The 11,597-nt window shown below is 41.4% G+C and overlaps 1 protein-coding gene across 1 annotated transcript; it reads right to left on the reverse strand.

Annotated features, from left to right (window-relative positions):
• Positions 1–5,499: 5,499 nt before the first annotated feature.
• LOC123930580 (putative protein ZNF720) lies at positions 5,500–8,695 on the reverse strand. The gene is made up of 3 exons (XM_045986789.1): positions 8,681–8,695; positions 6,878–7,004; positions 5,500–5,606 (listed from the first exon to the last, which is right to left on the reverse strand). Exons 1-3 carry the CDS (start codon positions 8,693–8,695, stop codon positions 5,500–5,502), a joined length of 249 nt encoding a protein of 82 aa, XP_045842745.1.
• Positions 8,696–11,597: the final 2,902 nt, after the last annotated feature.

Consider the following 11,597-nt stretch of genomic DNA (forward strand, 5'->3'; position numbering starts at 1 on the left):
CTACAGGAAGGAACAAAACCCTGAGTGGAGTTTGGGAAACCTGGATGGAAGCTATCCTCACCCATGAAGAGTAGGTGTCCATAGTTCCCTAACATCATGTCCCTGCAAGTCAGCAGTCCCAGAAACAAGGAACACATTGACCAAGTAGTGATGGGTAGGGTTCAAATTTGCTGAAGATGAAAGTAGGAGGGGCGCCTGGGTGGCTCAGTGGGTTAAGCCTCTGCCTTCGGCTCAGGTCATGATCTCAGGGTTCTGGGATCAAGACTGGCATCAGGCTCTGCTCAGTGGGGAGCCTGCTTTCCCCCTCTCTCTCTGCTTACCTCTCTGCCTGCTTGTGATCTCTCTCTGTCTAATAAATAAATAAAATCTTAAAAAAAAAAAAAAAGGAAAGTAGGAGAACTGTTTTTGGAGTAGGTGTTTTCCCTACTTTATGCAATAAGATCATTTTCAACACAGTAATATTCTACAATGTAACCTCTAGCTCTGAAGTTAGAGGATGGCATAGGTTTCCAAAGACTAAATATTGTATGTTTCTCCTCCATGTATTATAAAATAATGGTATCAACCCAAGCATATACATTTAGAGTACTGCATTAATGTCACACAGTCAAAGTTGTATATCTTTATTAGAAGGAAATGTTGATAGTTTAGAAGTGAACTTATAAAATTCTACTGTGAAATCTAATTTCACAACAGGGAATCAGAGACCTTATTAAAAATGTCAATTCTGGTGCTTGCTTTGGCAGCACATATATTTAAAAAATGTCAATTCTGAAAAAAACGTCAGTTCTGATTCAGGATTCTGGAATGAGATCTGAGTCTGCATTTCTAACAAGCCATTAATAAGAATCTCTTCTCCTGGGGCACCTGGGTAGCTCAGTCATCGAGCCTGGCGGGAAGCCGTTTCTCCATCTCCCACTCCCCACGCTTGTGTTCTGATGTCTCTCTGTCAAATAAATAAATAAAGTCTCATAAATAAATGTCTCTTTGTCTCTCTGTCAAAAAAATAAATCAAATTTTTTTAAAAAGATTTTATTTATTTGACAGAGAGAGACACAGCAAGAGAGGGAACACAAGCATGGGGAGTGGGAGAGGAAGAAGCAGGCTTCCCAAAGAGGAGGGAGCCCCATGCGGGGCTGGATCCCAGGACCCTGGGATCATGACCAGAGCCAAAGGCAGACGCTTAATGACTGAGCCACCCAGGCGCCCCAATAAATAGAATCTTAAAAAAAAAAAAAAAAAAGAACTCAGATCAACATTATGAAATCAATAAAGCCCCTTGAAATAATCTGCCTGGTACCTTGCTGTCATTGTTTGTAAGAGCCTTACTTACCAGGTGAGTAAATTAAGTTCACTTCCTGGCAGGCTTAGGAACCATGTCTATAGATTTGCAGGTGAATGTGATGGCGGGTATTTGGTCTGGCTTCTTAAACGCACAAGGCTCTAAAAATTCATTCTGAGGGCCCCTGGCTGGCTCAGTTGGAAGAGCATCTGACTCTCGATCTTGGGGTCATGGGTTTGAGCCCCACATTGGGTTTATACCAAAAAAAAATTACCAAAAGATTACCCCAAAAAGACCCAAAACAAAACAAAAAGAATACTTAAAAAATACAAATTCAATCTGAAATCCCTTAGAAAGGGTTCCAGCAAAGCAGATTTCAAAGAAACTTTAAAGTCAGTCACTATTCATACCACACTTACATAATTAGGCCAAGCTAAAGTTAAAACTGGGCTATTTTATGAACAAATAGTCTCGAATCGCTATGTTTGTTTAAAAGAAGGTTAATTTTAGAAAAAAAGATTCTATTTTCATAACAAACCTTTATGGATCTTAGTTTCCAGTTATGATGAACTATTTTTAAATGTTGTTTGCCTATAAAACTGGCTGGATCCTGAATTCTTCCAGTTTCCTCTGGTATCTGCCTTTGACCTGCCATCACTGGAACTGAAACTTCCCTTTGTTCCTGCAAACTGCCCAGGTAAGCTTCAGAGAAACTGCCAAATGGCCCGTGTTCACACAGTCTTCTTGCCTCTTGCTCTTTGGACCACTCAGAACGCTCACGGAGAAATTCCGACGGCAGACCAGGAACATCTCTCAGATTGCCGCTGTCTGCCCTCCATCTGAAGATGCTTGAAGCCCAACATCTAAACGTCTTCCCGCTGGCAGCATTCAGGATTCCAAAGCAATTTCTTGATACACTCAGAAATCCAAGTGAGAAAAGCTGGCTTACAAAATAAGATGACTTGGGGCGCCTGGGTGGCTCAGTTGGTTAGGCATCTGCCTTTCGCTCAGGTCATGATCCCAGGGATCCAGTCCCGCATTGGCTCCTGCTCAGTGGGGAGCCTGCTGCTCCCCATTCTTGTGTGCTTACTCTCTCTGACAAATAAATAAAATCCTAAAATTTTTTTTAATTTAAAAGAAATTAGAAAAGAACTCAAAGAAAGACCTGAATGAATATTTGCACATTTACGCCCATTTCAGCTTTACACACAAGAGCCCCAAATAGGTACAATCAGCTCAAATGCCTATGCATAGTTAAAGGGATAAAGAAAACATATAGCATATACATATTATGAAACATTTCTGAGCCTTGAGAGGGATACAGACATTATGATACAACTTGGATAAACCTTGAGGACGTTGCATCAAGGGAAAGAAATGAGTCACAAAGAGACAGATTCTGTAGGAATCCACTTACGTGAGTCATCTAAGGTGATGAAACTCATAAAAAATTAAAATGGCTGCCGGGGACTTAAGGTAGAGGGAAAGGAGGAAGTGGTTGTTTAACAGGTATTAAGTTTTACTCCCGCGAGAAGAGAAAGTAACAGAACTTGTTTGCACACTAATGTGAAATGTTAGGTAATTACTCTTTGCACAATAATTCAAAATGTTCAGTCCACAATACTCTGATGGTAAATATTATGCCATTTTAAAACCACAATTAAAATAAAAAAAATATGGGGGTGCCTGTGTGGCTCAGTGGGTTAAGCCTCTGCTTTCAGCTCCGGTCATGATCTCAGGGTCCTGGGACCAAGCCCTGCATCAGGCTTGCTGCTCAGCGGGGAGCCTGCTCCCCCCTCTCTCTCTGCCTGTCTCTCTGCCTACTTATGCTCTCTGTCAAATAAATAAATAAAATCTTTTTAAAAATTTAAAAAATATGTGAAAAGAATAAATAGATGATGAAATAGATTTAGTTTTCATGACTACTCACTTAGGCAGGGCAAAGCAACCATTGACCATTAACCAAGAATAGAAATAAAGAAGTTATGAGCAGAGTCAGAGTGATGTTCCTACATAAAATGACACAGAGAATTTTGTTTGCAATAGACACATGGCTAATATATACTTGAATTAAACCCCAGATCTCTTTAAAAATAACAAGTTGAAAATTTTGATCCAAAATCATAATATGTTGGTAAAAATCTAAAGCACGGTTGACTAATATCATGGATCCTACCAAAAATTGGAAATAAAGAGTTGTAAATGCAAAAACAAGAGAAAACTCACCATCTCAATTCTGAATACATCATAGATGTACTATCAAAAAAGATTTCTTCTGGGGCACCTGGGTGGCTCAGTGGGTTAAAGCCTCTGCCTTTGGCTCAGGTCACGATCCCAGGGTCCTGGGATTAAGCCCCGCATTGGGCTCTCTGCTTGGTAGGAAGCCTGTTTCCCCCTCTTTCTCTGCCTGCCTCTCTGCCTACTTGTGATCTTTCTCTCTGTCAGATAAATAAATAAGATTTTATTTTATTTTTTTTTAAGATTTTATTTATTTATCTGACAGAGAGAAAGATCACAAGTAGGCAGAGAGGCAGGCAGAGAAAGAGAGAGGGAAGCAGGCTCCCTGCTGAGCAGAGAGCCCAATGTGGATAAATAAATAAAATCTTAAAAAAAAAAAAAAGATTTCTTCCGCATAACTGGAAGTCTTAACCATGACTGTAAAATCATAGAGCACAAACATTTAAAATCATGAGTCTGTATTGTAGGGCAGGAACATTTCACAGTAAAGGCAAGAGTTTGAAATAACAACTTTTGACCAAGCATTTAAAAGACACTGGAGAGTGGGGTGCCTGGGTGGCTCAGTCGTTAAGCATCTGTGATCTGCTCAGTTCATGATCCCAGGGTTCTGGGATCGAGCCCCATGTCTGATTCCCTGCTCAGCGGGAAGCCTGCTTCTCCCTCTCCCGCTCCCCCTGCTTGTGTTCCCTCTTTCCCTGTGTCTCTCTGTGTCAAATAAATAAATAAATAATCTTAGAAAATAGTAAATAAAAGACATAGGAGAAATTTTATCATAGTATTAGAGCATTCCCATTCTTATACAATAATAAGAGTTTTAAGCCATTCTGTAGAAGAATTTTTTAAAAACCCCATAAACAAACAAAAAACTCTTCATTTGTAAATAAAGGAAGAAATGAAAGTTGTAAAAATGCTGAGCATCACTAATACATAAAATAAACATTTGGGATTAAGTTATACCATGACTCAGTTACATGTTGAGAGACCTGAATGAAAAACCCAGTAACTTTTTACTAAAGTAAATTTAAATTTGTAAGCTAGATATTTTGATAAATACAGGTACCTACTATTACTTGCTACATAATATGTGCACATTCAAGCATTTCCTATCAAAACTTTTCAATCTAAAAGGACACCTAAGTTTGACGTATATCCAATCAGAAAATGAAAACATATGGGACACAGGCTCAGTTCACTTTGTACTAAAGAACACAGAATTATTATTTTTTAAATGATTTTATTTATTTGAGAGAGAGTGAGTGAGCACAAGCAGGGGGAGCAGCAGAGGGAGAAGTAGGCTCCCCACTGAGCAGGGAGCCCAATGTGGGACTCGATCCTATGACCCTGGGATCACGACCTGAGCTGAGGTCAGACACTTAACTGCCTGAGTCACCCGGGCGCCCCAATAAAAAAAGGACATTTTTTAAGTGAAATGAAATATTAGAATTTCTCATTTTAGGGAGGTGGCTTGTTTTTGGATGGAAACAATGTGTCTCAATTGCGTACCATTAAGCTTTAAGCCTCTCAAAGATTGAGGATCAAAACCAGAAAACATGTGATATCTGTTTCCAGTGTTCCTGGGATTTTTGCACCAAACCCCAATATACCCAGTATTCCCCTCACACACTTTGGACATGAGGCATAAATAAATAGAACTTAGAAAGAGCTTCTCACTCAGATCCTCAGAAATAGGCACAGATTTCCCTGGCAAGGGAAAAGCACTGAGATCACTGTGACCCTCATAGACCAAGGAGAGGCCCTGAGCCCTCCCTGTGGATGTGACAGACCATCACTGGAGCTAAAGGAAGATCCTTAGAGAATGAAAGAGCAAGAGATAATGTTGGATAGCAGATGTCCCTCTGTGACAGCAAAAGAAAGAAACCTAGATTTCTCAATCTTGTTTCCATTCAACGAGAACAAATCACACTTAAAGGTCCAGCTTTCTCCTTGAACTTCAGACCTCGCCTCCATTATCTGCTTCATTATTCCCACCTACCTGGGTGTGTGGCTATACTCTCCTTTCTCTTCACTTCCCAGGGCTCCTTCTTTTGCTCCAAAAAGGTGACCAAGTCTGGCTTTGACACAAGACCTATTTATTTAAAAAGAAGAAGAAGAAGAACATGAGTATTGCTGGAGATTCTAATTTTTTTAAGATTTTATTTATTCATTTGACAGACAGAGATCACAAGTAGGCAGAGAAGCAGGTGGAAAGAGGAGGAAGCAGGCTCCCTGTTGAGCAGAGAGCCTGATGTGAGGCTCTATCCCAGGACCCTGGGATCACAACCTGAGTGGAAGGCGGGAGCTTTAACCCACTGAGCCACCCCAGGCGCCCAGATTCTAATTTTCAATCCAGTTTTGCACTCAGTAGAGAAAAGAGGACACTGTAGTATTCTGGAAAATGATTTACCAAACTTTGTTGCACAACAGCCCCTTTAGAACACAAAGGAGAGTTTTCTAATCTTCAGATCTTTTTTTTTTTTTAAAGATTTTATTTATTTATTTGACAGACAGAGATCACAAGTAGGCGGAGAGGCAGGCAGAGAGAGAGAGAGAGAGAGAGGAGGATGCAGGCTCCCCACTGAACAGAGAGCCCGATGCGGGACTCCCAGGACCCTGAGATCATGACCTGAGCCGAAGGCAGAGGCTTAACCCACTGAGCCACCCAGTCGCCCTTAATATTCAGATCTTAAGCCAAATATTACTGACACAATAACAAGGGACTGAAATTAGAATTTAGGATGTGGGCAATACCATTTAATGTCACTCAATGTTTAGAACTCATCTACAGTAATGATGATGGTACCTTAAGAAAGGGGAAGCTAAAACTGAAAATGAAGCATCATGAACAGTTTTAGCTCAACGCCTACAGAGCCCAATTTCTTTCCCTTACGGCGGGAATCTGAATTCTATGCATGCAAAAAAGAATCTCTCAAGAGACCTCCTTCCAGGAAGGAACAAAACCCTGAGTGTGGGTTTGGAACCATGTCCCATGAAGTGAATGAGGCTAAAACTGTCACCGGTAACTCTCCACTCAAGGAGGAGCATGGATTTCATTGCTACAACATGGGACACGTTTAGGCTTGTTTCCTAAGCACACATGTGTTTGTGCCTCCCTTATACCCATCACTACAAATGATGATGCAAAACTTCCCTTCCAGATTTTCATCCTAACCCTAAATAAAAGGAAGTCATACACCCCTGCCTGCTCTTGGACCACAGCTTAGGAAGTTATTCCCCTGATTTCTTTATTTGCTGCAGATTCAGTTTCCTTTGAGTGGGAACTACACTTTGTGTAGCCTCTGCCTGTAACTCATCATGGAGTGAACTCATGTTAGTTCAGCTACAGGACCTTATCCTCACCCAGGAAGCGGAGGTGTCCATAATTCTCCAACATCACATCCCTGTACAGTTCCCGCTGAGTGTGGGTCAGGCGTCCCCACTCCTCCTGAGAGAATTCTATGGCCACATCGCTGAATGTTAGCAGTCCCTGCAGTAAATACCACAGTCACCAAGTGGCCACAGGCAGACCTCAAAATTTTACCCAAGATGTAAAGAAGGAGTTAGGACAAATGGTTCTGGCTGAGGTGAGTTTCCTGCTTTATCCATAATTTTTAACACAGTAATCTGCTTCTATTTATTCTCTAAAGCTGAGGTAACGAGGTGGCATATGAACCACAGAAACACTTTAAATACTCTGTATTTCTTCAAAAGAAATTGGAAAATGAAGGATTCAATGGAGGCATACACATGTTTGAGTACAGTATTTGTATCATACAGTATAAGTTGTGTATATTTCTTTTTTATTTTTAAGATTTTATTTATTTGGGCACCTGGGCGACTCAGTCATGAAGCATCTGCCTTTGGCTCAGATCATGGTTCCAGGGTCCTGGGACAGAGCCGGGCATCAGGCTCCCTGCTCAGTGGGAAGACTGCTTCTCCCTCTCCCACTCCCCCACTTGTGTTCCCTCTCTCCCTGTGTCTGTCAAAAAATAAACAAAATCTTTAAAAAAAAAAAAAAAGGAACAAAAAACCCTAGTGGATTTATAGAAATTTCAAACCCCATAAATAAAACATCTTGGGGTATCTGGGTGGCTCGGTGGGTTAAAGCTTCTGCCTTTGGCTCAGGTCATGATCCCAGGGTCTTGGAATCAAGCCCGGCATTGGGCTCTCTGCTCAGCAGGGAGCCTGCTTCCCTCTCTCTGCCTATTTGTGATCTCTGTCTGTCAAATAAATAAATAAAATCTTTAAAAAAAAATAAAAAGAGCATTTTTTTTTTTTTTTTGCTTTCCAGAGAGGAAGTCTCTGATTCTTTTTCCAGACCTTTCTTAGCTATTCTGGGCTACATATCCATTTTGCTTATTTGTACATTTTCCTAATCCTAGTGTACTGCTGATAAAGCATTCAGATGGGGACCCACATATGAACTGTTTTCCTTGACTGATATCCCAAAAGCTGAGCCCTTCCACTATAGAAATCGTGGACTTAATGCCTTATCCTGTGAATCTGTCAAAAAGAACATTTCTCGGGGCACCTGGGTGGCTCAGTTGGTTAAGCAACTGCCTTCGGCTCCAGTCATAATCCCAGGATCCTGGGATTGAGCCCCGCATCAGGCTTCTGCTCAGTGGGGAGCCCGCTTCTACCTCTGCCCACCGCTCTCTCTGCTTGTGCTCTCTGTAAAATGAATAAATAAAATCTTAAAAAAACAGAGGGGGGGACATTTCTCAAAGTTTCAGGACAGTAATTCGAAGTGACAAATGTTCGTGTCTATTTGGAAGCTAGGTTGGAGAAAACGGAGAGAACTTCTAGAATATAGCAAAGAAGTATTCTAAAGAACTAAACTTCAGTATCATTTAAAAAAATAGTTTATTTGAGAAAGAAGGAGTGCATGAGCAGGGGAGGCGGAGGGAGAAGCAGACTCCCTGCTGCGGAGGAGTCTGATGTGGGGCTCCATTCCAGGACCCTGAGATCATGACCTGAGCCCAAGGCAGAGGCTTAATCAGCTGAACCAACCAGGTGCCCTCTTAAAAGATTTTTAAGAGTAGGTGAAAACACTCATAAGACAGGAATATCAGAACTAGAGAAATAAACCTTTGCAATTTTTAAAGGCATGGAATTTCAGGAGGAAAAGATGACACAGCCTCTAACCAGGGATGCGAGGCTTACCTGAGAACCGGCCATTTCATCTTCTTCCTCCTTGGGCTCTAGCTTTCCTTCTCGGGAGACCCTTGTGGTGAGATCGCAGCTGGATCGATCATAAGCATTTGCCTTTAACAAAGACTCTCTTCACCTGTCACCTACTCCTCTCCAGGCAGGACACTGAAATACAAAAACAGTCCTACGTCCTACTCTTTTGTGTGTCAGGAGCTATTCAACGACCATGAGCTTCTCCAAGAAGACCAATCCCTCCGTTTCTCCTTCCCTGTTGTCAGGGAGCTTCCCCACCAACAGTCACCCACACATTCTACTACAGCATAAGAACTCTATGCTGCATGGACCTGACCCTTCCAGATTCATGTAGGGGAGACCCTGTTACCTCTCCTTGGACCACAGCCAGCATTCAACTCTAATAAGTTACTGAGGGGCTCTAATGCTTAACTTTGGCACTTAGAATCACCTGAAACACATGACTAAAAGAACACTGTTGTTCTCACTGAGACCTATTGACAAAATCCGTGGTGGAGGGCACAAGTGATAAAATTTGAAACTTCACAAGTTATTCTAATGGACAGCCTGGGCTCAGAACCACTTAACTAAGGAATCTCGAGCTTTAATGTGCATAGAAATTATTACTTGCTCCAGACCTCCCCTGAAGAAACTGTGATGCTTCAGGATTGGAGGGTGGGTCCGTGAACTGGCGTCATAGAAGCTTCCACCTAGTCCTGATATAGGATCACATGGACCCAGAATCAGTATCACTAACCTAGCAAAAAATGACACAGCACACCTAAACTGCATATACGCACCATCGTGTCTCAACGTAAATTCTCTTGGTTCCCAGAGAAGACCACCAATCACCATCGTGAAACATCACAGTCTTTGCTGATCCTCTGAAGTTTACAGAAGGGTAAAGAAGGTAGTGATTTCTTGTTACTCAAACCCAAGTTCAGGGGTTCCATGCTTAAAAGCCAATACTTGAGAGACAAGTGTTGGTAATGCTAACCTTAAAAATAATGCTAATTATTTTACCAGCAAAAGATTGGTTTATTCAGGAATAAAAAAGAATTGCAATCCAGGAAAAACAACTTGTAGTAAAACTGTAGGCACCCCTGGGGAACAAAAAAAGAACAATTTATTTTAAAAAGGATAAAAAGTGTATATTGGGAAGTTGTGATGAACTAAAAGTCCTTTGGAGTAACTTGAACTTCAAAGTGTGGTAGCTTCTCATTGAATCTTTTGCCCAGGGTGAGTGTCTCTTTTAGTATCTAGGGACAAGCTTTAGTCAATGTAAGGCCAAGTCCATCTCTTATTTTTCTTTAGATTTTATTTCAAGCAATCTCTTCACCATATGTGGAGCTCAAACTTACAACCCTGCATGCTTCGCTGGTTCAGTCTACCAGGAGTCCCAAGTCCATCTCTTATTAATGGGTCTGCAATTGACTAGGACTAGGACAGCATCAAAACATCCAGACTCCATGTTAGTGAGGTTTCCCGTTACTAAGTCTCACATTCCACCCTCTTGATCAGATCTTTTTTTGAAGCCATCACTGATCAACAGTCAAGTTCTTTATATTTAATTTAGTGGTTTTGTCTCTCAGTGCCGGTAGGGACCACGCCTGTTTGTCATGTCTCATGTCAGAGTGAAAGTGCATAGCAGTTCCAAGACACTTAAACCACATTTAAAACACAGGGAAGTTTAGAAGGGAAAAACCCTCAGGTACTTCCCATCTGAAGTTTATATCTTCTCACTATTGTGAGTGTTGGGCCAGCATCATCTTTTTTTTTCTTTTAAAGATTTTTATTTATTTATTTGACAGACAGAGATCACAAGCAGGCAGAGAAGCAGGCAGAGAGAGAGAGAGGAGAAAGCAGGCTCCCTGCTGAGCAGAGAGCCCGATGCGGGGCTTGATCCCAGGACCCTGAGATCATGACCTGAGTTGAAGGCAGAGGCTTTAACCCACTGAGCCACCCAGGCGCCCAGGGCCAGCATCATCTTATTGGACACGTCCTTTCTGCAAAAGATTGATAAACGACAAATAAAACATGATAATTCCAAACTGTACGTTGGTTCTCTAAGTCTGAAAGCAGCTAACTGAAAATATTCATTGTCACTTATCTGGACTTAGGGAAGAAATGTTTCTCTCTGTGAAGGCAAAACCAATAATGCCTCCTGGAAGTCACCTCTTAAGTTGACTAGGAGGCAAACTTGTGTAACACTATGAGAGGGCACTGAATCAAGTAACCTAGTATATTTTGGAACATAGCATTCATGTGTAAACATGAAGCAATAGTTGATGACATCTTTGCAAGAAGAGCAAAGCTTCAAAGATATTTAAGAAATGTATTGTGTGGGGCGCCTGGGTGGCTCAGTGGGTTAAAGCCTCTGCCTTCGGCTCAGGTCATGATCCCAGGGTCCTGGGATCGAGCCCCGCATCGGACTCTCTGCTCAGCGGGGAGCCTGCTTTCTCCTCTCTCTCTGCCTGCCTCTCTGTCTACTTGTGATTTCTATCTGTCAAATGAATAAATAAAATCTTAAAAAAAAAATGTATTGTGATTTCAAAATAATTGTTGAGAAACATAAGTGCTATCCATAATATTCTAAAAAGCTAAATTCAGAAACCATGCATTTGGATAAAACTCCAGAGTTGGTAATAGTTTGATAAAGAAAATCTCTGTGAAGTCTGGAACTTCTAAACCTTCAGAAATGTGGACAGGATCATAATGTGACTCTTTCTGGAAAGGTCATAACCAAAAGAGGTTTCAAGAGGTTTTGCAAGAGATTGGGAAGTGCAGATAAAGGGTTTTTTTCTTTCCACAAAAGAGATAAAAGAAGCAACAGTGAGAAAAGGTATATGGGTCTGGTCCGGAAATCTTGGGAAGGCTGTGTCCCCAGATGTTATCTGTTTCATTTCTGGGAAGTCTT

The sequence above is a fragment of the Meles meles genome, chromosome 19, assembly GCF_922984935.1.
Source record: "Meles meles chromosome 19, mMelMel3.1 paternal haplotype, whole genome shotgun sequence".
In the NCBI taxonomy this organism is placed as follows: Eukaryota; Metazoa; Chordata; class Mammalia; order Carnivora; family Mustelidae; genus Meles; species Meles meles.

Bases quoted from the DNA above. Each gene is read 5' to 3' on its own strand.
- LOC123930580 (XM_045986789.1), bottom strand. The intron at 5,607-6,877 runs GTGAGGATAAGG...TTAAATAAATAG, and splicing joins TGGACACCTCCGCTTCCTGG to GTCTTGTGTCAAAGCCAGAC.